The sequence below is a fragment of the Thermobia domestica genome, chromosome 1 (assembly GCF_964235325.1).
Source record: "Thermobia domestica chromosome 1, izTheDome1.hap1.1, whole genome shotgun sequence".
NCBI classification, from domain to species: domain Eukaryota; kingdom Metazoa; phylum Arthropoda; class Insecta; order Zygentoma; family Lepismatidae; genus Thermobia; species Thermobia domestica.
This window is the reverse complement of record NC_137454.1, coordinates 160,602,935-160,629,533: the sequence shown is the minus strand read 5'-3', so window position 1 is coordinate 160,629,533 and position 26,599 is coordinate 160,602,935. Positions and strand designations below refer to the sequence as shown.

At 35.8% G+C, this 26,599-nt stretch overlaps 1 protein-coding gene across 1 annotated transcript in view; it reads left to right on the top strand.

The window, feature by feature from the left end:
* The window catches only part of LOC145690380 (copine-8-like), a 36,177-nt gene extending 11,866 nt beyond the window's left edge, over positions 1-24,311 (top strand). The window contains exons 2-6 of the mRNA XM_081765214.1: positions 135-843; positions 2,124-2,259; positions 5,260-5,487; positions 13,207-13,385; positions 19,745-24,311. Of these exons, the coding sequence (XP_081621340.1) occupies positions 135-843; positions 2,124-2,259; positions 5,260-5,487; positions 13,207-13,385; positions 19,745-20,095 (1,603 nt within the window). The 3' untranslated portion in view covers positions 20,096-24,311. The remainder of the gene's footprint in view (positions 1-134; positions 844-2,123; positions 2,260-5,259; positions 5,488-13,206; positions 13,386-19,744) is intronic.
* Positions 24,312-26,599: the final 2,288 nt, after the last annotated feature.

Below are 26,599 nucleotides of genomic sequence, written 5' to 3'. Positions count from 1 at the left end.
TACAGCGTTGCCTCTTTTTATAATCCACTTCCGACACGAATGGAAATAAAATACAGTGACAACGTTAGTCATAGAGTCATTGTAAAGTTAGGAAAGGGATGTATTATTATTGTTGTTTCATTTTATCTTTTCAGATCTGTAAAATGTTTGGATGCATTGTCAAAATCAGATCCAATGTGTGTGACCTACATCCAACCATTTGGGGAAAAGCAATGGAGAGAATTTCATAGAACAGAAGTCATAACAAATTCTCATGATCCAGATTTTACAAAGAAAGTACAAATATCATACAGATTTGAAGAACAGCAACCGTTAAAATTCGAGGTTTATGACGTTGACTCCTCGAGCTCGAGGTTGGCTGATCACGATTTTCTGGGATATGCCGCTTGCACTCTTGGACAGATCGTGTCTAGTGGTAAAGTACAGTTGACTCTTGAAGGCGGACCATATGGAAAGAACGGGACGATAATAATTCACGCTGAAGAACTGTCAGCTTTAAAGGATGATGTGGTTCTGGAATTCAGAGGTGATAATTTGGACAAAAAAGATTTTCTTGGTAAATCGGATCCCTTTCTAAAATTATTTAAAGTGTTAGAATCTGGAGAATATTCCATTGTGCATGAAACAGAAGTAGTAATGAATACATTAAATCCTAAGTGGAAGAGATTTGTAATTCCAGTGAGAAAACTTTGTAATGGAGATTATGATAGGTCAATCAAAATAGAATGTTATGATTGGGATTCTGATGGTGGGCATGATTTAATTGGTGAATGTTATACAACTTTAAGAAAGATCTCTAGTGGCGAGGAAAAAGATTTACCGCTTATAAATCCTAAGAAACGGGTGAGTATAAGAAAAATCATTGTCATTTTTAATTTACAGTAAGATAATATCGCTATCCCTTTGAAGCTCTCAATAGAAACACACACGTAAAACATTCAATTTAAATTTCTTCATAGAAGTTTCATTTCCCTTTTATTTTATTTATTTATTTAGAGTCAAAACGTTTTGTCAGTTGCAGGAAATATTTTTGAGATACTTGATATACTGCAATTCTTATGGGAGATTTTCAGAATTATCTTGCAGACAAAAAGTACTTATATTATCCAGATTACTGACCTGAAAGTAGTGCGTCAACCAAGATTCTTCAAATGATTACTAATATTTCGAGCATACTCCTCTAGTCACTCCCATCAGGATGGTTTAACAAACTTATATCATGTAAGACAGCGAGTTAATCATATCGTGTGGTTCCAAAATTCTGTAGACATAGTTACTGAAATCGAAGAAATTTATAATGGGATTCAAAAATACACTTATTCCAAATCCATACTAAAATTATTCCATTTATTTAAGATTCAATAGTCCACCATTACCTGGTATATAATTTGTCTCGAATGCATATCTGTAGATAGAGTTCGTTAATTCTTCTTAAAATGGACTTATCACTGTTTTTCAACCACATATTCAGTATGTCAAGAACAAAATTAAGCCTGCTTGATCCAATAATCCTTATAATTACTTTATATACACGGAAGTTTGGATCCACAGCATGTGGCCAACTCGCTGGGTTACGTGATAGAGCTTAAGCTTGTTAAATCTTCCTGATGAGAGGCACTCGAGAAGCATGTTCGAAATATTGATCATCATTTGAAGAATTTTGGGTTACCATAGAAATACTTTTAGTTAGTAATCTGGATAATTTAAAATGTGTTTCTTGTTACATTCTAACAGTAAGCACTAACATTGTTTTGAAATGTTAAAAAGTTCCATGGATTCAGAGCTAATTGTTTTTAAAAAAGATAACTTCAATTCTTTATATATAAATTGAATAAATATAAAATTTCATTATCAGTAAAATGTTAATATTGAAGAAATCCTCTTTAGTGATGTATATAAAAAAAACACACACACAATTAAAGTGGTCTTTGTTTATCATTTTGCATCGTATTGCATGAAACGAATTACATATTGTATTAATAAAATGATAGTATTTTTCTTTCACTGTTTGAATTACAAGAAATAAATATTCGTCTTTATTGTGCTAAATGCTGATGCACAATATGCTTTGATGATACATCAGCGACAGACAGTACAAAATTTATTTTTTTAATTACCTTTAGGCGAAGAAGGGATCATCATACAAGAATTCCGGTCTTCTTCGTGTTGGTAACTGTGAAATCCGACCGTCCTATTCGTTCGTTGATTACGTTAAGGGAGGAACAGGGCTGCATTGCTCAATAGCCATTGATTTTACAGGTAAGCTTCAAATTTTGAAAACAGTATTGCTCCCATCATTTACACGCCCCAAAACTCTGAATCCGAACGAAAAGTTCGAGCAAACTTTGCTCCGAAAAATGATCATTCAGCACATTGCTCGTGTGGGTCCAGCGCTTGAGACACTCATACGCGTTGCCATTCAATTTGTTACCGAAAACTGTAATAAAGGCATCTCATGTGATTTGCGCTGCTAATTTTGTACTTTTTTGTCTGTATGATATATATCGGGTGATCAGGGTAAACTCGCGCTCTTGTTCAACAGGAGTGATGCTAGATAACAAAAGAAGACGAAAACATAGTATGACTTAACCTCTGGGACCTTATTTCGGCGGTAGAATCGGGTTAAATATATTGTGATGTGGAAATACCGCATAGTACATTAAAAGATACGTATCTAACAGAATAAAGTGAGCAGTTTTTGACGTGAAGTAAGGGCAATGTGTGTAATTGGCGATCGGGCGATCGATGTTCAAATTTCACCTGAGTTTTTTTCGGTACAAGACATTATTGCACGCTAAATGTGAGTGGAAACAATGAAAGAAAGTAGAAATAGTGTGAAGAAACAGAAATATATACGCTGTTATACCATATAAATGTCTGAACGTGCCAACATCGGATCTCAAACTAGGCTCAAGCGCACTGGATGGATTCATTTTGAGTTTAGCGTTCCGTTTAACACCGAGGCTATATAAGTTGTGGATCTGCAGCTTAATGTGGGATCCGAGCTCCCATCAGAATCCAGGTCTCTCACGCCACAACCGTGTACGGTAATCATATAACCACAACATTGTTCACTCGCATTGGAGATGAGCTCCTAGCCGCTTGACACACGGGGAATGCGCATATCCTTCATACGTATATAACTTCCTTGTGTGTTTGTCAGAACATCTACAACCGTATGTCCAATTCGTAGTACAAATTAAACATGTTCACACATTTACATGATACGTCAGTGTGCTTATTTCTATTTCTTCACACATTTTTTTTTAAAATCCACACTTAGCTTCCAATAATGTTTTGCACCGAAAAAAAGATGTAGGATTTCAACACGGGTTGTCTAGTTGCGTCACCCTTAATGCCAAACATTAATAACTTTTCTGTGTTAGACACTTACCTTGTTTTTTGCCATGCGGTGTTGCCACATCGTCATATCTATACAGGGGCCTATCGCCGAAACAAGGTCCTAGAGGTTAAAGATCTAATTATACTTTCGTATTCTTTTTACATCTAGCATCACCCCCGCAGGGCACATGCTGGAGTTTTACATTACCCCGATATATATATATATATATATATATATATATATATATATATATATATATATATATATATATATATATATATATATATATATATATATTCGCCATGGATCCTACAAAACCAATTTTTCTTCATATATTATTATTATTGGTTAATATATTATCTTAAAATCCAGTGTATTTACCGTTAAAATCATTTGGAAAATTAGAGTTTGTGGGACGGATTAATCCAATTATTATTATTTTAAAGGGATAAACTGTCTTGGAACTCGAACAGATTAAGTTTGGATTCCAAGATATCGTTGTATTGTAAATATAAAAGAAATATCATAATTCAACTAAAATGAAGTACTTACTGGACTTAAGGGCTCAACAACAGTTAAGAACAATTGTTACATATTTCTTTACAATGCGGAAAGTAATGTAAGTACGTAAAATCACTCGCGTAGGTAACTGGATAATGAAAATAACATATGTATTATTAAGCGAAAATACAGAACAGATATCTAACGTGTTAGCAGTGTTTACATACTTCAACTATTTATATTCATTTTCCACATTGGAAAAACAAAAATGGAACAATTGTCCGTAACTGTTGTTGATGCCTTTAAGTCCAATAAGTACATTATTCTAAATAAACTAACAGAATACTTACCGGTATTCCATATTTTGTTTGGTGGAATAAGCGAAAGGCATGTAGCACTTACTTACTTTTTGCTTCACTTCAAAAGCAAGAATTTTAAGAATTTATCTTCAGTAAGTTATCTTTTTCAGTTAGCATATTGTAAAATTCTGTTTTTTAAGGTAGAGCTAAAAATGGTACACGGGAATTTTGGACTTGCACATCACTTCTTAGTATAAAAATTACAGTAGCATACAGTAGTATAGAATTATATACAGTAGTAATAATAGTTACAGTTCAAATTTAAGTTCCTGTGGGATATTTTGTGGTTCGTTGGTGAGTTTGTAGGAACCCGATACCAGGCGTCCTATTGTGACAGGACCTAAGGGTCTTGTAGCCAAGGAGTGTGTAGGTGCTTCTAAGAAACCAGCGTTCTAAAGAGTGGTGAGACGTTTACAGATACCAGGCGTCTTAGCAGAAGGAACTCAAGAGAATGGAGATGATGATTAATCAGTGGAGATTGATGCCTTCTGCGGTGTATTAGCTCCTTTTATCCAGAAATTTTGCTGACGTCATTAATCTTCGTCAATTGACGATTGTTGATGATGGATGACGACTTCTTCGTGGTTGTCGTCTGAAGTTTGTTTACAGTCAGCATGTGGTGTTGGGAACACGTGTCGAAACTTGCAATATAGTGTCGAACCTTCACCTCTGATGCTTAGTTCTTTCGAAACTTTTGTAAACTGACCCTCAGTTGAATGAAACGTACATGTTTCAGTGCATCAGTGTTACCAGTTTGTTGATTGTGTCAGTAGATCTTATAATTTACTGACAGGAAAGATTTAAAAAGACTGCCGAAATAGAAATTACATATTTTCACAGGAAAGATTTAGAAGCCTATCAACATAGAAACTACGTATTGTAACAGATACGGAAAACCAACTGAAGCCTCACAGACATCAGCTATGTATTTAAGGTAAAGAGGTAAAAATAATGCTATGTGCCTTTTTGAAACCTTTATTTGTGAATATACGGTAAAAATACTGATCAGCATTTAATATGAAATTTTTAATTTAAATATTCATGTCTCTTCCATAGGTTCCAATGGTCATCCCAGTCAACCAACATCGTTGCATCATATAAGCGATTTCCCAAATGCATACGAACAGGCCATTCAGTCAGTTGGGACGATTATTCAAGATTATGACACAGATAAAATGTTCCCTGTGTTAGGATTCGGTGCTCGAGTACCTCCGGATGGAAAGGTTTCCCATGAATTCTTTGTTAATATGCATCCTACTAATCCATATTGTTCTACAGTACAGGGTAAGCTATATTTGTGAATTCAGTTAGGTTATTATTTTCAGGAGTGGAATACATAGTTCACTTCTTACGTAAATAAATCAAAAGCTACTTACATGATTTTATAGTACTCATACAGACTGAAGGCACTAATGAGAGAGAACTTTCAAATCTCGGAAGGACCTGTGGACGGAATATAGAAGAAAGAGAGAAATGTACTGAAGAAAGATATCCTGTCGTGTCCATTGTCAATCTTGAATGTTATGACGAAAGAAGATTCAGCCATATCAAGCTCGGAGCAGGGCTTAAAACAGAATGTGGACACGCTTAGTTCTGAATTCGATGCTCGAAATGATTTGAATCCCACTTTAAGCAGAATGTCCAAGGATTGAAAAGTTAACGTTAAATTGCAGTCAACCAACCAACCCTCCATCGCCCAGCTCTTCGGAACTGCAATAGCCACTGGTCCATTAGGTTGCTGGGGTCATCACCCTTCCCATGAAACTCCTGCTGCGAAGGATAATATCGATCACTAATCTGGCGCAGGGAATGATGCTATTGCACAATATGATGCCTGGGGTGAAGTCGGCCTAAGTTTCTGTTGTGGCTTCGATCTGCCAACTGACTACGATTTGGTTTGTGGGCCAAATTTCCATTTTTTTCAAAATTATTTTGATTCTTGGGCTTGAATTTGATTGTCTTGGGGTCTTGTGATGGCAAGGTAAAGTTTGTTGGCGTCTAGCCGTGCTGAATGGACTGATGCCCTGAAAGAGAATGGAGGATGCGATATGTTAGCCCTCCAAAGAACTTGGTCTCTCCCATAAGCCGGTAGGACAGTGGTCTTAAAAGTATCCACTAGTCGAGGATAAAAATGGCACTGGCTTTTCTCACATTGGCTCTGGAGTCATCGTTCAGGTTCCTAATAAGGAGTGTGGTAGGTACCTGTCCGCCTCGTTGGTCCTCTAGAACGATGACAAGGATGGCGATGGTCGTGCAGCTGGTGATAGTGGCAGGACAAATATTCCACTTCCATCTAGATGAAAGCGATTTCCAGGTTCTAGCTGTTCGAGTTTTCTTTGAACAATCGAACATTTTCTGCACCATCTACCCACGGCCTGGAGCTTTTACATCGGCTGGTATAGATGATACATATCGTTAACTCCCTATCCAGTTATTCTGCTGGGGGACTTCAACTCTTACCATGAACTGTAGGATTCCCATCATGTCACTGTCACAGGAACGTTTTCACATCTAGATTTTTCTTTCTACAGCCCACGATTTCCAATTAATTTTCAGTGGCGTATCTATAATGGTATGTGAGAGAAATCACTTTCTGATCATTGTTACTGACCTACCTGCTTTAAGCTACTCATTTATCTCGTTACAATCTCCGCCGCACAGACTGGGAGCAATTTTCTGGCAGCTTTGACTTTTCACCAGATCTGAATGAACATCTTGAAGTCTCACGCAAATGTGATATCTGCTGCTAATGCCTCTATTCCATTGTTAGGGCTCCTCGCAAACGTTTCCTTGTTGTTGGAAGAAATATGTTTAAGCTTTTCTTGCAGTCGTCGAACACTTCGTCGCTTTAATCGTGCTTCTACTGCTAACAATTTGGCACAGTTTCTTCGCTGTCATGCCAGTGCGCGCTACCTGATTAAACAAGAAAAACGACGTAGTTAGCGCGACCATGTCTCTAAGTTAACTGCAGATGGTTCCATGATTTCTACATGGTCCAAAGTTAGTCATCTTCAGGACTATTCCACTTCCGTCACCGTTTCTGCGCTATTTGTGCAAGACGAATTGAACCAGAAGCGCTTGGGTCGTTGACAAATCTCAATGAATTGGATATTTTGCTACAGTTTCTAGTTCTGCTAACCACTCACGTGACTTCCTACAAGTTAAAGCACGAGCAGAATGCAGCCCCTTACATTTTACTTCACCAAACAATGAAGATTACAACTTGTCTTTTACTGCTGTTGAACTTAACTATTCTCACTAGCACTAAAAACACTGCACCTGGATCAGACTCCATACATTATGCAATGTTTCGCAGTCTTTGTGGCATTGACAAAGGACATCTTTTAGATCTCGATAATCGTATCTGGATTGAAGGATTCTTTCCTGCTACTTGGCGTGAAGCTTATGTTCTTCCTATCCTGAAACCTCGGCCACGTACAGCTCCAGTTACATAGCTAATTGCTTTAATCAGTTGCTAATGCAAGTTATTGGAGAAAATGATCAATGCTTAGTGTGGTATTTGGAAACTAACTCCTCCCTGTCCAATCTCCAATGTGGTTTTCTGAACTTCCGTTACACTACTAATCATCGTATTCATCTTAAGTGAAATTCATGATGCTTTTCGCCATTACAAACTTCCGATTGCCATCTTCTTTGATGCTCTGAAGGCTTATAACACCACTTAGTGTTATGGGATTTTACGTCAGCTACTTCTTTGGGGAGTACGAGGCCGTATGGGCGTCTTTCTACACTAGTTTCTTGGAAATTTATACTTTCGAGTTTGATTAGAATTCACACTCTCCGACCGTTTCTTGCAAGAAAATGGCGTTCCACAATACAGTGTCTGTTAAGTGTGACTCTCTTTGCTGTAGCGGTAAATGGTGCTATGACACAAATACGGCTTCCCTTCATGAGATATTGTATGTGGACGATCTGGCAATTTATTGCCCCTTCTTGTGATCTTCGTGTTCTGCTAGACAATTACAACTCACTCTAAACAGGTTTTCACATTGGTCAGCGATCACTGAATTTACTATATCCATCGACAAGACTTTTGTTCATTTTTGTCGCTTACACAATATCATCGAGATCTTTATCTAGGTCATATACAGTTGTCATTTGTTAACTAACTAATTTACAACATCTAACTTCTGGGACTTCAGTTTGATCACCTGCTGTCTTGGGCAGCCAATCTACAAGAGAAAAAATATCGCTATCTAAGAGTATTCAGTCTTCTGAAAGTGTTGACGCATATTTCTTGGGGTGCTGATCGCATTGTCCTTCTACGACTGTATCGTACCCTTATCCACTCAAAGTTGGACTGTGGATGCATTGTTCATGGATCCGCCAGACCTACCACGTTACGCCAACTGAACACTGCTCATCATCTTGTTGTACCTTTGGCGACTGGTGCATTCCGTACTAGTCCTATTCCCAGCTTGTATGTTGAAGCGTACGAGCCATCTTTAACTCTGCGCTTCCATCGGCCGATGCACTACATTTTGCTCATCTAAAATCAATACCTCACCATTCTTCATATTTTGTACTGCAAGTTGAAGAGCGCTACCAATGTTATCAGATCTTGTGGAATTCGTGCTCTGGAACTGGATGACCTTGCCGTCGAAATTCCTCCTTTATGTCAATTGGGTTTTCTGCCGACACCCCATGGAGGATACTTCGTCCAAGTATTTCTTTCCATCTGGCCCAATACAAGAAGTCAAGCACCAGCCCTCACGAATTTTAATAAGAGTTCCATTGTTCCGAAGATGATAATTCTATCAGATGTTGCTTTTTTTTCTTTTTTACAACTACACGTACTTATGGCTTTAAATTATGCGCCTTTTCTCCAATATTAATTGCTGAACTTGTTGCAGTTTTCAAATTTTACGTTATGTGTCTGCATATGATATACGCAGGATCTTAATCTGTTGCTACTCTCAGTGCTCTGAGTAGCCTCCTTGATGTGCAGATTAGACATCCTTTCGTCCAGCAAGTCCTTCTATCATGTCAGATTATTAGCATAGGGATGTGAGGTACAACTCTGCCGGGTTCCGAGCCATGTTGGCATAGCTGATAATGAAGAAACAGATTGTGCAGCGTGTGTTGCTGCCATAAAGGAAGAGAACTGCATCTCTTTACACCCAGCACTGATCTAAGATCGCTATTTATTACTCAGTTGCATAAGTGTTGGCAGCTTGAATGGGCCTAGGTTGTCAACAATAAATTACATGTACTCAAATCTGCACTTGGTGTTTGGACGACCAGCTCGAGAGATCTTTTCTACAGGAGGAACGGATTCTAACTCGACTTCGCATTGAACATTCACACTTAACACATGGATTTCTATTTCGTGGCGAACTCCCTTCATTGTGTTCGGTCTGTGGAGCTAGACAAAGTATTCAACACCATCTTGTTGATTGTCATCATCTTGCTCAGCTTGGAACTGACTTTGCCTTACCAGCAGACTTACATGAACGATCTCTCAAGTTTTTGTTTCTTCGTCACATCCATGTCTCACTCTAGTGTTTATACTAGTATTAGGATTGTCCTAGTGTTTATATTTAACTCATTTCCTTTTTCCGCCCATGTGTTTGTACCCTGTCTATTGTCACAAAACGCATTATTCGTTTCCAGTTCGATTGACAGACAAGTACTATTAGTCTTCTTTTTATCTTTCATACTAATTTAGGTCTTTCTTTACCATAACAAAAGAAGATTAATATCTCCTGTGTTACTAATTTTACCTTAGTGTTTTTATTTTATCTTAGTGTGTTTGCGTGTTTTGAATCGTATATTTTCTTTCATGTAGAGTAGTTACTGAATTTAGATATTGACAGGTGCAAAAAGACCTTTGCAATATAACGCACCCACTTCTCTTTCTCATTCAGCCAACCAAATAGGAGAAAATGGAGAAAACATTATATTGTATCTCCTCGTAGGATGTACCGCAACATAAACAAAATTACGGGAACTGCGGTGGTTTAATGATAGAGCGCTCACCTCTGGCGTGTGTGGTCTCTGGTTCGATTCCAGCTCTTGCCAAGTAGACTTTGTGGTAGACAAACATCGTATCCGCGGGTTCTTCTATTACTTCTGTCATTGTACCGTGATCGTTTACCTCATCACCGTCTCCCTTAGCCTTCGTGCAAAATTGTGTTACATTAAACAAACAAACAAAATACTCCCAGTTGACCCTTACTGATACAGTGTCCTGCTAAAGAGACAAATATAGTCCAAGTTGTAATTAAAAAAAAAAAAAACAGTGTTGTTAACTGTTAAATAAATAAAGAACTTCATATATAATGTTTAAGTAAATAAAAATTTTGAGAACAGCAGTAGTGTTGGGGCGGAAGAATATTATACTGAAGTAACATATTGTCTGCTTTAAGAGTTATGTACCATCTGTGACTTCGTTGAGTGATAGTTGTGGTACTTGTTCTGAGAAATTATGTCCTATTCAGATGACCATCGGATAAGTATGTATCTAGTAAGATCAAGAGAGAGATTTTATAGACCTTATAAAACGAGAGTGTATATCATTAAAGGTGTTATGGTAAAGATAGTGAACATATAGAATAGGTTTATTTGTAGGTATCGAAAGCTTTGTGTATATATTTTAATATTGGTTCTCAGCCACCTAATAATAAACAACAAAGACACTGTATCCAATTCTCATTGACAATACTCGTATCGACACAAAAACAAATACCTCTATCTTCAATCTTCTGTACTGTATCTTCAAGGCATTTTCACACTCCAGACTGAGAACATAAAGCCGCATTCGCCATGTCAACAAGAAAGACATTGCAATTTTTAACAAACATTAATTATTTATTCATGTAATCAAGTTTTAAGAAGTTCAGGTCATCTATTGCCATATATAAAATATAAACCCTTCCTTACTCTGTATACTTTCCTAACGGCCGTCTATACTCTCATACTAGGTACATGTTTTTTTCCGGCAGACTGGAAAAGCTTCAAGACATTAGCGACACGTCTTCGGCTTGGGAGATCTGGGTTCGATTCCCGGCTGCAGTTCATGTTTGGATTCTACATTAAGCTTTAGGCCCACGTCTCAGAACCTCGCTGCTGAAAAGGACCCTAAACTCTAATCCAACCATCTATCAATGATTAACTTCGTCTGAAAATTTTCATAATCAGTTTCACCAATTAATTAACTCTTCATGCCTCAAGTTTTTCGACTTAAAAAAGTCATTTGACAAAGTGTGGCATTTTTCTTTATGTATAAGTTTATTCATTGTAAATTTCTAGTTACATATCCTCAACATACATCATTTCCTTGTCAGCTATATCGCTTTCATTGTCATCAATAGTCAATTATCATCACATCGTCCGATATCCCGCAGGGGTCCGTGTCATCACCATTACTTCATCGTTTTGTTGCTAATTTTCCACAATTATATATAAACATTCATCTCTTTCAGTATGCTGATGATACGACTCTTGTCGTTTTTGGCAAATTCATATAACCTCTCACTCAAGGAACCAGTCTTTTCACTATCTCATTACAGCCCTTATTTTTACTCATTACGGTGCCATCTATCACTTGTACAAAAAATGTTTAAAATAAATCACAAGTATTTTGTTGCGTAAAATCCGAATCTTCAGTAGGAATCAAAAGTAGGAATTTTCATTTGGAATTCCAAAGGTACCCCCGCCCCACCCATTTACAGGGGTCAGGTAGGGGTAGTTTTGGCGAAATTGATTTCCCGCTTCGAATACAAATAAAATTGTTTATTTGTCTGTGTGCAGCCTAAGGACCAGACGAGTGGACCGAGAGTAACCAAATTTGGGTTACGGGCACCTTGGTCCAGGCCCCAGTCCAGGACGAAGTTTTTTTTTTTTTCAAATTTCGAACCAGGGGGTCTCAGGGAGGGGAGGCGTTTACCGGGACATGTAAAAGTAGTAGAAAATGACCGATATTAGTGTCGAATTCATAGTTTTCGCGGTCGCTGAGATCAATGGTGAAACTCCGATCGCATTAACTTCCAAATTCACCTCATTCAGCTGCGGGCCAAGATCACCGGGGGGAATTTCGAGACATATAAAAATAATCCAAAATGACCGATATTAGTGTCAAATCCATAGTTTTTGCGGTCGCTGAGATGAAAGATAATATTCCCACAGGCGTTAACTTCCAAATACAGCCCCCATGCGAAGAATGGGTATTTCAGCTAGTATATATAGAGGATGCATCATTTATAAGGTCCAGCAGTGATAACGAGAACCAAAAGAGCGAGAAAAATGAAACTTTGCATGAAGCAACTATAAGAAAGGGGCGTCTTTGCTTGTATTAAACAAAACACCCAACAGTATTGCTAACCCAATGTAAAGTTATATTTTTTCAAATGGCACTACGTCAGATTATTACATATTTCAAATTAACATGTCAAACGTAAAATACAACATTTATTATTCAGTGTTGCAACTAAGGATGTTACAGTATCACAAACATCCAAAGTGTGGAAGCCACTAGGTTAGTTTTTTTTTTTTTATTTTATTTTATTTTTTTTTTTTTTTATTACCCCTACAGCACTCTTTTCTAAACTGTAAGCAATATGTGTACCAAGTTTTGCTAAAATTGCTCCAAGCGTTTCAGATTTACACTAATACATACTCACATATATATTTATATATATAAAGATAAAAAATGAAGGAAACAAATAAGCGAATATGAGAATACTGATTATTATGGTGGTGTATGAATAGTTAGTTGCATCAGCTGACTGACATAAGTTATTTGTGCAACAGTGTATATGAAGTATGTAGTCTGTTAAAAAACAGAAATGTAAAGGAATTATAATTGAGTCCTTATTAGAATTTCTTGAAGTTTACACCTTCGTACTTTTTATCGACAGTTCGGATCCCACATTAAACTTAAGTTTACATCTCAAATAAACGGCACTTGGAAAAAAAAAAACTCTGAAGAAAGTTTCAGGTAATCTGAGACGTTTTCTCAAATGTCTTTTCTTTATTATCTAGGGGTATTGAACGCATATAGAACTTGTATCCAGCAAGTTCAACTTTACGGACCAACAAACTTTGCACCTGTTATCAATCATGTGGCAAGATTTGCATCTGCTTACTTGGATGGGTCCAATTACTTTATTCTGTTAATTTTGACGGATGGTGTTATTACAGATATGCCTGATACTACACGGGTAAGTGTTGCTATAAAATATGCTATTTCATGACTATAAATAAGCTGTAAATATGCTGTAATAGAACAGTTCATATAATTAACACTTAATTCATGTTAACTCTGAAACATTAATAGTGAGTCTGGGTTTTTGTATGAACCATGTACAGCTTTTTGTTTCTGTGTAGGCTGCGCGTAAATTTCTTATGTATTTGAAGTTCTAAGTGGTGGGTATTCTCAACCTGAAAGTGTTAGTGGTAAACCACATAACGATATCATGTAATTTTTCGGTGACAAACAGTGTTCTATTTCAGCAGCACTATCTCAAAAGAAAATATTTATTTTAAATGTTATGTTTTGCAACGTTGTTATAGATGCAGGGGAATACGGATTTCAGTTATGTCAGTGGTGGCTCTCGAGGGAAGCCACATGGACAAAAATTTAAATTTTATTGCTACAAACTAAGGGAACAACGTTAAAAAGCGTATACTAGAAGTACATTAAGTAAGAAAACTTACTTCAGCTTATAATGATAAGATTTTAATTTTTATCGATACGACTACCCTCAAAAGCCGCACTGCGCAAAGGCAAGTAATAAATTACTTAGACGTATCATATAGGTGATTATTTAATTACTACGAAAGTTAAGAGTAAATATACTGGAGACCAACAACTACGATTAGTATTTCAGTCTGATAATGTATGGAGAGATGTCGTTGTAGCTATCAGTGTCCATCATATTAAGGCTATTATACATTATCATAATTTCCTATCAAACGTATAAAAGTTTTCTTTGATGGTAATTTGGTCAACTAAGTTGGCTGAAACTTTTGCACGTACTACAAATGATCAAATATAAAGATTAATTTATATTTCTTCATTCAATTGATAGGCTGTTTTGACATACATCTGTGATTTTATGGTTGCACATGGTATGGTATTCATTGTAGTGTAACTATAATGAATATGAATAAGGTTGCAAAAATGAATGGAGTGACTGGTTAATGTTCCACTGATGGCTTCTGATCGCAGGCTAATGAGCCTGTTTTGAACATTATGTTCCTAAGTAATTGTGCTTATGTTAATATACCTTACAAACAATTAATTCATTTTCCTCCGTTATTAGTGAATGTTATTCGCAAATACTTATTTTCATGCGTTCTTTCGTGTTCACTAAATACATATGAATCTATATTTTATTTAATCTGATGGTGAAAATTCTTCTAATTCTGTTAAATTTTCCCGTAAATTTTGTAATTTTAGGGTACTGATTAAGAATAGCCCATCATAAAATTATTATTTTACTGTTAGAATGAGTAAGTGCATATGAAAGAGGATTCTGCAGGATGTCGGAGAAATTTTTACAATGTAGAAAACTAGTATTTCATATTTACAAATGCAGTATTGCAAATGCTCTAATCTGTGTGATTTTATGCAATATCAAGTGTTTTTCGAACTACTATTCTCGTTTATTGACATATCCTCCATCACTGACGCAACTGCTCCTTGCGGAAGCACTCGCGTGGAACCCCTGCTGTGTTGCTGCCCTGACTCGGTTAGACAGCCCTCTCGCTTTTAGTAGACATCTACCGTAAGTTGCTTTATGCTTTATACAATATCTTCGTTTAGACGCATACCGCTCGTCGCTAACGTGCCTACTCTCCACGGATGGAATCGTGCGCTGCCCTGACTCGGTTGGATACCATTCTCCCTTTTAGTGGCCACTGAACAGTTTTTTTGTTTTTTTTTGTTATTTTTTTTGGATCAGCAGTTTTTATGGCATATGTCCGACGCGTATTTATACCGCGAGGGAAGTCTTTATAAAGTAAGTCTGTACTCATGAATGCAACTCCTACCCTAAGAAACAATTTCCAAGACATTGCGAGTGAAATTCGTGACGAAATAAGTGCATAGAATAAGACAATGTAATAGGATAGCACGTAATCATTTCTATTGCACATCAATTTGCACGCATATTATCAATTTGTGCGCAATCATTTCGGCATCCGCCAGAGTAATAACAGTCCGTAAGTCTTAGGGAATCATTTAAAGCACGAAAAGTTAAATATATATATATATATATATATATATATTATATATACATATATATATATATATATATTTATTTGACGGACTATTCTTAATCTGTGCCAAAGTTGGAAGACCATCTGCGATACTTAACTTTAATATTCTTGAGTTTCATAGTGATACAAAACAGGATGCTGCTGTATGCATCAATAAGAATTTTAATCGCTTCCCGTGTCCAGGCAATACTCGTACACCACACAGTGATTTTCGTTTGTTCTTTTATGTAATGTTGGATAGAAATAGAACAAGTTTTATTTTAAAAAAGTTGTAACAAATGTTGTAAGCAACCCGAAAATGGCATACAACTTTGTATCTACACGTTCAAATTCCACTTTGATTAACCATTTAATCATCTATAATCAGCTTTAGAGCATGCCGATGTCATAGTACTGTACATTCAGCATTAAAGCTATTGAGAACGTGAGCCATTGTGAGTTATCAGCCTATTGATTTGTTTGAGAAAGTATTGTCTTTTCTTCGAAATGAAAAGAAAATTTAAAATTTACAGAAATTCAATTTAATATAAGTAATTTTGATCTATATATAATAGAAATTAACTTTTACATATCTTCTTCAAAAGACTGGATTTCAAGAAGAAAAGAATACTTTGTATAAATCAATGGAATGACAATCAAAATTGCACAGGTCTTCAACAATGTTACTCCGGAGTATGTATCTATTACAAATAATGTAATATTTGTGATCTTGCATTTAGGGTCATTACACATTTGACGACTGACCTGTCTCGATCACATCACATATTATTAAAGAAATTATCCTTCGAGATACATTAGTTCTGGACTCATGTCTAGTTACAACGCACTACAAGCAATACACCATGAATGTGGTAATGATATACTTGTTTTATTAGAAGTAAGTTACAGAAGTTGTTTCCTATTAATGGTAACGAAAGTAAGCGTGACTTACCATATGGAATATCATGCCACCGCCATCGCCGACGATGACCGTAGGTTGGAGCTATGGTCTGAAGCGGAATTTCGATTGAAGCAATCTGGTGCGAAGTACAGTGTATCCGGAATAGGACTGACGGTTTTTAAAAGGTATAGTTTTAATATGGTCAGAGATACAGAAGAAAGAGAGAGAGAGAGAAAAGCATTTTAAAGGAGAACTCAAAAAGTTTATTTGGTCTTACAAGTCATTCTAACTCAGTGTAACTCCACGTGAGCTCTATTTGTAACTCTTACAATATCTAGCCTGAACTCAATCTCTCTCCACGTATTCTGTAACATCTGAGGTGTTACTGAATCAATCGCATTCCTAATACGGTTCCTCAGTTCATTAAGGTTACGCACCTTTTCACCAGAATACACAAGGTCTTTCATATACCCCCACAGGAAGAAATCCAGGGTAACATCAGGAGAGCGTGGAGCCGACGATGACCGTAGGTTGGAGCTATGGTCTGAAGCGGAATTTCGATTGAAGCAATCTGGTGCGAAGTACAGTGTATCCGGAATAGGACTGACGGTTTTTAAAAGGTATAGTTTTAATATGGTCAGAGATACAGAAGAAAGAAAGAGAGAGAGAGAGAGAAAAAAAAACACGCATTTTAAAGGAGAACTCAAAAAGTTTATTTGGTCTTACAAGTCATTCTAACTCAGTGTAACTCCACATGAGCTCTATTTGTAACTCTTACAATATCTAGCCTGAACTCAATCTCTCTCCACGTATTCTGTAATATTCTGTAACATCTGAGGTGTTACTGAATCAATCGCATTCCTAATACGGTTCCTCAGTTCATTAAGGTTACGCACCTTTTCACCAAAATACACAAGGTCTTTCATATACCCCCACAGGAAGAAATCCAGGGTAACATCAGGAGAGCGTGGAGGCCACCTAATTGGCCTATCCATCGGCCAGGAAATTCAGTGTAAAGGTACTCCCTCACTTGTAGGCTCCAATGTGGCGGGGCACCATCCAATTGGAATATCCCTTGAGGTTGCAAATGTTGCAACTGGGGATGGTGGATCCTTGTGGTAAACACGTCGAAAGTTTCGTTGAACTTGAACAACACTTTTTATCTCTGCAAACCACCATACGCATTGCGCCTTTTCGACTGCCGACGCCATTTCCGTTTATCGGCGATACTAGCGCCGTCACCGATAGTTGTTCAAGTATGAAAATTTGCTGAACAAAACTTCTTGAGTTTTCCTTCAATATGAATGATTTTTCTTCTGTATCTGTGATCATATTAAAACTATACACTTTTAAAAACCGTCAGACCCATTCTGGACAGCCTGTATATCATGTCTAGATTAGTCCACTCTGACTGACAGATTTTCCAGAGGCCGTCTGCGTCCAAAGACTCTTTTCAACAACCCAGAGAGACAGTATTCAACCCAGTCAAATTAGACTACGAGTCTAATCAAATTAAACTAAAAAGTAGCTTCTGTGCGGAGAAATTCCCAGAAAGCTGAATTTTTGTGTACACCTTAATATTATCGTTCTTCAAAAGTTCCCATCGATTTGACCACTACTAAAAATTTTATAGCGGGTCAAATGTCAAGGCAAAACGTTTTCCGTGAAAATCTCGTAAACTATTGTTAGTAGGACAAAAATAGTTAGTAGAAAATTTATAACCCAAAAAATTTGGTACAAAAATAGTTCTATTACTTAAAAAAAAAAAAAAAAAAAAAAAAAAAAAGTAGAAGTAACCGGTTTGGAGATATTGGGTTGTGCAGTGTGTGTAAGTGTATACAGGCTAAGTTTTAACTTCAGATAACTCTGTATTCCAAACTAATATATGTTTTTTGTAAAACGGCGCATATCAAGTTTTGTCAGACACGAAATTAACGACAATATTGTTTGCTACGCGTAGATACGCATTTTGTGAGATGTCTGCACCTGTCTAGCTGTTGTCTACACTTGGTATATTATAAATAAATAGAAGTTTTTGGAGAAACTATGCTGTGTAGGATAGTTTTTCTCATTTTTCTCAAAGCTTGGTTTTTCTGACATGTGTCTTTTTACAAACAAACAAAAAAGATCCATATAAGATCTATACAAAACGAACGTCTGCAAGGGCAAATCGTTTGACATATTCTGCAATACCACCAGATTAACAGTGTAACGTAAGGTAACGTTCATATAACTTACGACTGTTCGTGGCAAGTTCAGCCATCTGCTGTGATAACAACTTATGAACTCGACTATTATGCTGCGTGTTAAGGCGTAAATCCAGATTAATAATGGTTCACCGTTTTCAGGTGCCCAGTTTCACTGCAATGGATTTCTTTGGTACTGGATTCAGACTGGCAACAAGGGCCTTCACTTTCTGAAACATCTCCAAGGCTTTCTGAAAAATCTCTGGGCAGATCGTGGACTTTCGTTTCCTGCCTTCTAGAAGCAATCCCAATCTACTCCCACTTTTCAGGTTTAGCACACGATATGCCTTTCTTGTATGTTCTGAAAGCAAGTCTCTTACACTGCTTTATAACACAAGTCTACAAAAATATTTGGCAGCTCCATTGGTTTTCACTGATTAATATGTTTTGGAGTGTGCTTAGTCGGAAAGTGACCTTCATTTCTTCCCCATCACATTCAGTTTCCTTGCAAAATAAGGGAGTATAATACATAAATTTGTCAGAAAAACACAATCTCACTAACACGTAAAGCAGAATTACATTTGCTATTCATAATGTCCAGTAGTCATTCTGTTGACCTGTGAAACCTTTCCTTCTTATCTTTCATACTTCTCCTGGTTCTTTTTCGGTTTCCGATATTTCCAATTTCCCGCTTAAGTATCCAGCAGTAGCCCAAATTTTCTTTCCCCCACTGTATCCATATTTCCTCGTCACCTCCTTCATTGCCTTACATTTCCCCTTATTTTGTATTCCTTACCAAATTGTAGAATTTGTTAATTACAAGTATATACAAGAATAACTCGCAAGACTACTTCAATGGCAAATGCCAAAGCTGTACGCCCTAGATTTGCAAGATCTAACGTAATTGAATTTTTGAGTGTTTTTCCCGTATTCAGCATGCAAAATCTGTAAGAATCAGGAAAAATCTCATGCAGTTCTACGGTCGCTGACCTGTGTAATGTGGGAATACGAGTACTCTGTATCGGAAAGAGTTATAAGGTATCCCGCTTCCAAGTATGGTGGTTATTCGCAGTGCCATTTTACGCACTATGCGTGAGCACACTTCTTAGTTTTCCTACAGTATAATTAAAGAAGGTGTAGCTTCTATAAGTGTGTCTCAATATAAATGTAATAACTAGAAAATATTTGTATAGTATATTTTTATTAATCTTTGTGTTATCGTATTTTTCAGGCAATAGTTGCAGCTTCCACTCTACCGATGTCTATCATAATTGTTGGCATTGGGAATGCGGACTTTGGGGCTATGGAAACATTAGACGCAGATACAGTAGCTCTAAGCTCTGGTGGAACTCGCGCAGCTCGTGACATAGTGCAGTTCGTTCCTTTCAGAAAATTTACCCAGATGGGAGATCCCTACACTGCAGGCATCAGATTAGCGAAGGAAGTGTTGGCAGAAATACCCGCGCAGTTTTTGGGTTATATGAAGTTAAATAATATTGTTCCTAAGCCACCACGGCAGGATGTCGTATTTGTTCCAACAGATCCAGAGTTGATTCAGCAAACTGCCAACTTAAAACTGTAATAGATATCTCGATTTGTACTTCTCTATTTGTAAGCTGATTAAAAGAAACTTACAGTTCTCTATGTTGAACTGTAAACAGTTATATGTTGTTGTGCCAATATATATATATATATATATATATTATTTTTGTATAGAAATTTTTCTTCCATTTTATCAGAATAGCATTTTATTATTATTTTAAAGGAGAATGCTGACTCGTGCACTATAATGTGAAATTAGTTACAAAACTATTGAAATATGCGAACATCAGTGTGCGAATTGATGAATGAATTAAGAAAATTATGATGGTGATGTACACTCATGTCCAAAATGATTGTCGCATATCTATAACTGTCTTCTTGTAAGAATATAATTTGATGATGATTTTGCATGGTACTTTTAATACTGATACTATGTGTATAATCGGGAAATGTATATTTGTGGTCAATTTCATAGGAAAAGAATTATAAATACAAAAAGAAGAGTGAGTAAAATAAAATGTTCCTAAATGGACAAGAAAGTTTTATTTTCGTTTTATTGTTCTAATTTACTGATCTTTTGACATTAAATTTGCCATGTATATGTCTTTGCCGATTATACACATACTAAGATTATAAGAAACACCGGGCGAATTCGTTATCAAATTATATTCCTACAACAGCATATTTATAGACATGCGACAATAATTTTGGACATGAGTGTACATATTTCAGGTTTGTAATTCTTAAACCTAATATTTGATAGTAATCAAAGAAGAAAAAACGTGGATTTCTATCTTCAGTAGTAAGTCATTCCATTAGTGGATACGTTCACCTTCTTTATACAAGTTAAAACAAGACGTTTTTATAACAGGAAAAATAGTGTCTTCATAATAGGCGACATTGATCGCAAATTTCGTACAATAATAATACACAGCATTTAGGTCGTTCAAGTTGCATTTGGTCTTATGCGGCCGCCAAGAGTACAATCAGGTATGACCAATTGCATAACCACAACAATTTTCATTCACCGGAAGTTGTATTTGTCCTCTCCATGGAATTTTTACAAGTTGAACCATGTGTACGAATCTTATGCTAAGCCTTCATGCCTCGTTTCGTAATAAACAACAAGATATTGCAGAGACGGAAAATAAGTCATTCGTAAATTTATATTGCCTTTCCTTATATATATATATATATACAAACAAATGTGTGAAAATGCCTTAAAAACATCCTTGTTTGTGTAATATTTTACATGCAAGTTCTTTTATGGTATATTTCAAAAGTAACTCAAGAATTAACGTATGACGTTTTATGAATAGCCGCATTTGAGCAGCCTAGTATTTCAAACGCTTTCTCTTCCCTGTGCTTGGTCCGGAGACTTCACTATTTTAGTCAATGAATGAAGCTATCTGCTTGAATCTATTTAGAGCGAAGTACTTTACGTATTGTATGTAATTTGTCCAGTGCTTCTTAAAGCAGCATTATTGATTTTGACATGTTAAAGGGCACCTAGCGTTAAAGAGTAAGATCACCAAGAACATGAACTTTACCATAGAACATTCAATATAAAATAGCTTTAATTTCAGTTTTGTTTGTCTCTGTTCTTTGGGGAATACATACAAAATTAATATCACTGTTTTTAACAGAATTGTGCGTTAAATTGTTATTCCCCATATGTTTATACTTAATGCGTTTGTACTTCTTTCACTTAAAGAATTTGCGAGACAGTATTTATTATATAAAGCTGCTTTGTTATATTTTACGCTTATGTGTATTTTCGATGAAAGAAATGCAAGTCAATATCAGTAGAAGCAAATGTGCTAATATATGTAATGCTTTGCCATATATTGTACCTGAAATATATTTTTATATTGGGAGAAACTTTTGTCTTTATGTGTATGATTAATATGAAGTAGGTAGAAGTATTAATATATTTAAATGCCATAGACACAAAAAACAGATCGGTAATAAAGGCAAAATACTTGAAGGCGAAAATTTAGCATTTAGTACGATATACAATAATTTCAAATAAAGTATGCCTTGAAAAATTGAATGATTGACTATGATTGGATGGAAAGTATTCGGGGGCAGTGAAATTGATATGATAAATGAGCGTATTAATTGTTAATAATACTCGAAGATTTCAGGTTTCATACATAAATATGCAATACATGAAGTATATTAGAAACCATTTAACAAATGATATATTGTTACCTCTTGAGACATAATTTCCACGAAATTGCTATGAAAGTATAAAATCGCCGTTTTCATATGTCCTATTTAATTTTTTGCCAATGTGTTCGACTCCGATGCCGCTTTATAATAGACTGGATCATTTATTATATATTTTTGTGTGTTTCTGATAAAATATATTTTGTATGTATAATATATTCTGTAATGATGAAATATTTGTTGCATGCTGAAAATTACAAAGATTATTGTAAAGTGTATAGAATTCTTTGAAGATCGATAATAGTATTAAACTAGCAGTTTCTGGTAGTTGACTTTACCAAATGTTGTATTGAGAAATAGCACTTTCTCGTATTGATACTCAACAAATTGTATTTGAAACTATTTTATTACGATATTATTCTTCCTTTTTAACACTTTGGGCGCGGAGGCCGTATGCACTGTCCTTTTCCCGCTCGCGGCAAGATTTTGGCACTTTTCAAATTAACATACCGTAGAAATAAATAATACGTGAAATTTTGTTAAAATAATAAAGTATGGTTCTTCGTTTTATAATTAGTGTAGTTTTGTTTCGATATATTTGTGTCGGCATATTTTCGATATTTTTGAAAGAAACTGTTTTTGGAGTTTGAAAAAAAAAATTATAGACCTTAATATAAATGTTACAGACACAAATTCAGTACAATAGCATTATTTGTACATAAAAATGCATCTGACAAACAGTAGAGTATTGTATGATACACAGGAGAATAGTATACGCTAATTTTGCACCAAATACAAAACATAAGGTGCACCAAAAGAACTTGTCAAAATCTGTCCGTATTTCGTAGATCTTTGCAGTTACAAATCATATCTACATTGGGTGTGAAATATGATTCATTCATTCACACAGAAACATTCCGGAACGGAAAGACCAATATTACAATCTGTGCAATAATACATGCTGTCCTTTTTACTCTTTGTCCATTTGCTTTCCCTTTTGCAGTGCACACTACGCATCTTCGTTGTCAGCCGTCTGGGCCTTGCTGACGGTAGCTTTTCTGCAAACTGCCGCTCAAACAGCCGGCCTATTTTCCTGTTGCCTTGTATTTTGCGTTGCTGTCTCAGTTGTTCGTTCCACTGTTTGTGAGCATAACGTACGAATAAAACGCGAAACATATATTTTTTTGTGATTTCACTGTGTTGTGCACAAGTATCGCATTGACCACTGCAATCAAAACCATGTATATAACAAGCTGTCTCCACTATTTCATGCTTCTGTGTTTGAGAAAAGCATATGATAGTTTATGATCGGAGAGGTAAACTCCTTTTTGTTCGAATTATAATCTAATACTCATGGTGGTTTCTTGTCTTTATTCATCTTTTATTCATTACAATCCCCATATCTGCTGTTTGCTTGCTAGATAACATCGATACGTCACGTTTATCCTTCTATTTCAGCACTAGGATATTTTCTTGTCTTCTGTATGTGTTCAACTTTCTTCAATTTGGCAACCTGTACTTTTGGGGTATCTTTTTGTGGTTTCATAAGTGTTCCCAACAACCCTGTTTGCATAGTTTCTAGAGTTTCTGACAAAGATACACCGAAATAGAACCTGTCTGTATAAACAGTGAACGAATATAAATAACACAAGAGACTCCGGAACATAACTTACTTCCCGCCACGTTTCGTGCAACCACACTGCCATCGTTTGGCAAAAAACCTGAAAAACAAACCCCAAAGACCATATCCGTAAAACAAAATCCTTCTCTATACGAATTTGAGAGCCATGCATAACACAATTCTTTGGTCCGTATAAATACGGACGTTGCGTCTCAAGAAGGAACACACAGTCCGTATATATACGGACTTCGCGCCCTAAGTGTTAAGCTGAAGAAATCGCTGAAGTGTTGATGGATCTGTTATTATATTGATAGTGTTGATTTCTTCTTCTTTGAGGAAGTGACTGAGTAATCCTGTACGAAGCTGAATGTACTGCCTTTTCTTTTTACTGTTAAATTTTTGTTTACATTGTAAATGAAATTAATTCAGAGTCAAATAAGAAAATGTAATTATATTCCAAAATGCATTTTTTATTATTAAATTAATAGACTTGTGACAGCCTAGTACTACTTTCCTATCATAATGTAATAAATCGTAACGTAATCCAAAAAGAAGAGAATAACCGAAAAAAAAAAAACATTATACCGAGACTTGAGTTTTTACAATAATTTTAATAATTTACATTCAAAGGAATTATAATTACATACATACTTGACTAGTTACCTTGATTATATTTTTTTTTTCTTACAGGTGTTACTCACATAAATAATGGAGTTAATCTAAGTGATGTATCTCTATTCTTCTTTGAGCAGTATTTGTAATATCACAAAATAACATTGTTCTGTCATAAGATCTAATCCAAGTTAATAGTAAGAATTTCAAAGCCACCGAGAAACGTATGGAAATATTTAAAAAGTACGACACATTCAGAGGTTCTAAATGTCGCCCTACTTTGACAAAATGCACACAGGAACAGAACATTTCCGAATACTGCGCTTCACTGTTACTAGTTTCAATTAGGGCAAGATTAGTACCGCTAAATGGTTGAATCACGATTAGCTTGATTGTACATGTTTCAAAATGATCTGAACAATTCTAACGCCTTATATTTAATCCTCTTTGCTAAGCGTGCAAATTACTTAGTTTTACACATAAATATCATAGGTGTCCAAGTTTTAGTGGTAAAACGTATAAGTTTCCGTTATAGCCTGCATACATCAGTTCGGTTCGGATTCCACGTTAATCAGTAGGTCCACGTCTCATATAGCCTCGCTGCTGAACGGGACGTAACACTCAACTCAACTGAACTCCAATCCCTTTCAGACCCATTTCCGCACGTTTTCAGCAACAATTTGCATTGAAGCAGTAAGGCGCTCTTGCAGTTAACGGACATCATGGGATAGAAGTGGTTTGAATACAATCCCTTTGAGATGCCTCCCCCCCCCCCAAAAAAAAAAAATCGCAGAATGTCTGGTGGCAGTTTTAGTGATAAAAATTATAAGGCTGGACAGGTCCATCCTTATAATTTTTATCACTAAAACTTGGCCAGTTATGGTACTTATGTGTGAACTTTTAAGTAATTTGTACAATTAATTAAAAACCAAAATCATAAAGAGTTTAAATAGTTTAAACCATTTTGGAACAACCTTGTATAATAGAAAAGGAAATCAGATAAAGACTGAAATTGGGTGTCAAATTAAACTCGTCAATCCACATAGCTATTGACGTTCTGAAAAAATTCGAGATGATCATCTTTAAAAATTCACAGCGCAAGTATAAAACACGAAATACTGGAAAATAAGTTTCTTCAAAACTGTCAAAACATACGAACAAAACCCGTATATAAATAATAATTAATAAAAAAATGCTACTCATATTCACACCCTGCTTTCTTCTATCCTGTTACTGATACATTCAAAAATCATTAGCAGTTCAATTTTTGCTGACTGTAGTCCTCGCATTGTCAAACATGGGGTAAATTGTTGTTACGTGCCCATCCTATCCTCTGTTGTTTTCTTTACCAAACTTATAACATGTCACAAACATCTTGAGACTTTTTTATTATAATTATTATATATCAAAAGATCGAATATATTTCTGGGAAAATTTTCTTCTAGGCCTTATATCTCGAGAACTACATAAAGTGTAGCCAAACCAAAACTACCAATTTACTCAGTATGATGTGCTTATTCCATAAAAAAATACGAAAACTCGATTTAAGGATTGTTCAAAAATTTTGTGGCCCCTGATCCAAAAAATTCAATATATTTCATAGAATCAAACATTTTCTTGTTTTTGTTGTGTTTTACAATTACGCACAGAGGCTGAAGGAAAGTGGTGATAATGAATAAATTGGTGGAAAGAGAAAACGGGAGAACCCCGAGAAAAGCCACATATACACACAGCTACCTTGAATGAACCCGTAACACAACAAAGAACAGCAAGGCAGGTATCTGTTTAGTTTACTTACCAGTGAAAATAAAAACAAATCAACACTTCCGTGAGCTATCTGTATTCTAACACCAATTGACATAAAATTTTCTCTTCATGTCAAAAACTGTACTTATAGCGATGTAACTGTAGCGAAATTTGGATGAACTCCACTGACGTAAATTCGTCAGTATTTAGGAATAAATTCAAAGCAAAGTAGTACCTGATTTACAAATAAATCTACATTCTAAATCTGGCTAAAATAAATATTCATGGAATGTGAAGACTGTTCATTTTAGATTTATTCCAAATTTTGTATATCTGTCATTAATGATCCAAGAATTAATCAAATGATCTGAAAGTTTATAGAATTAAAAGAAA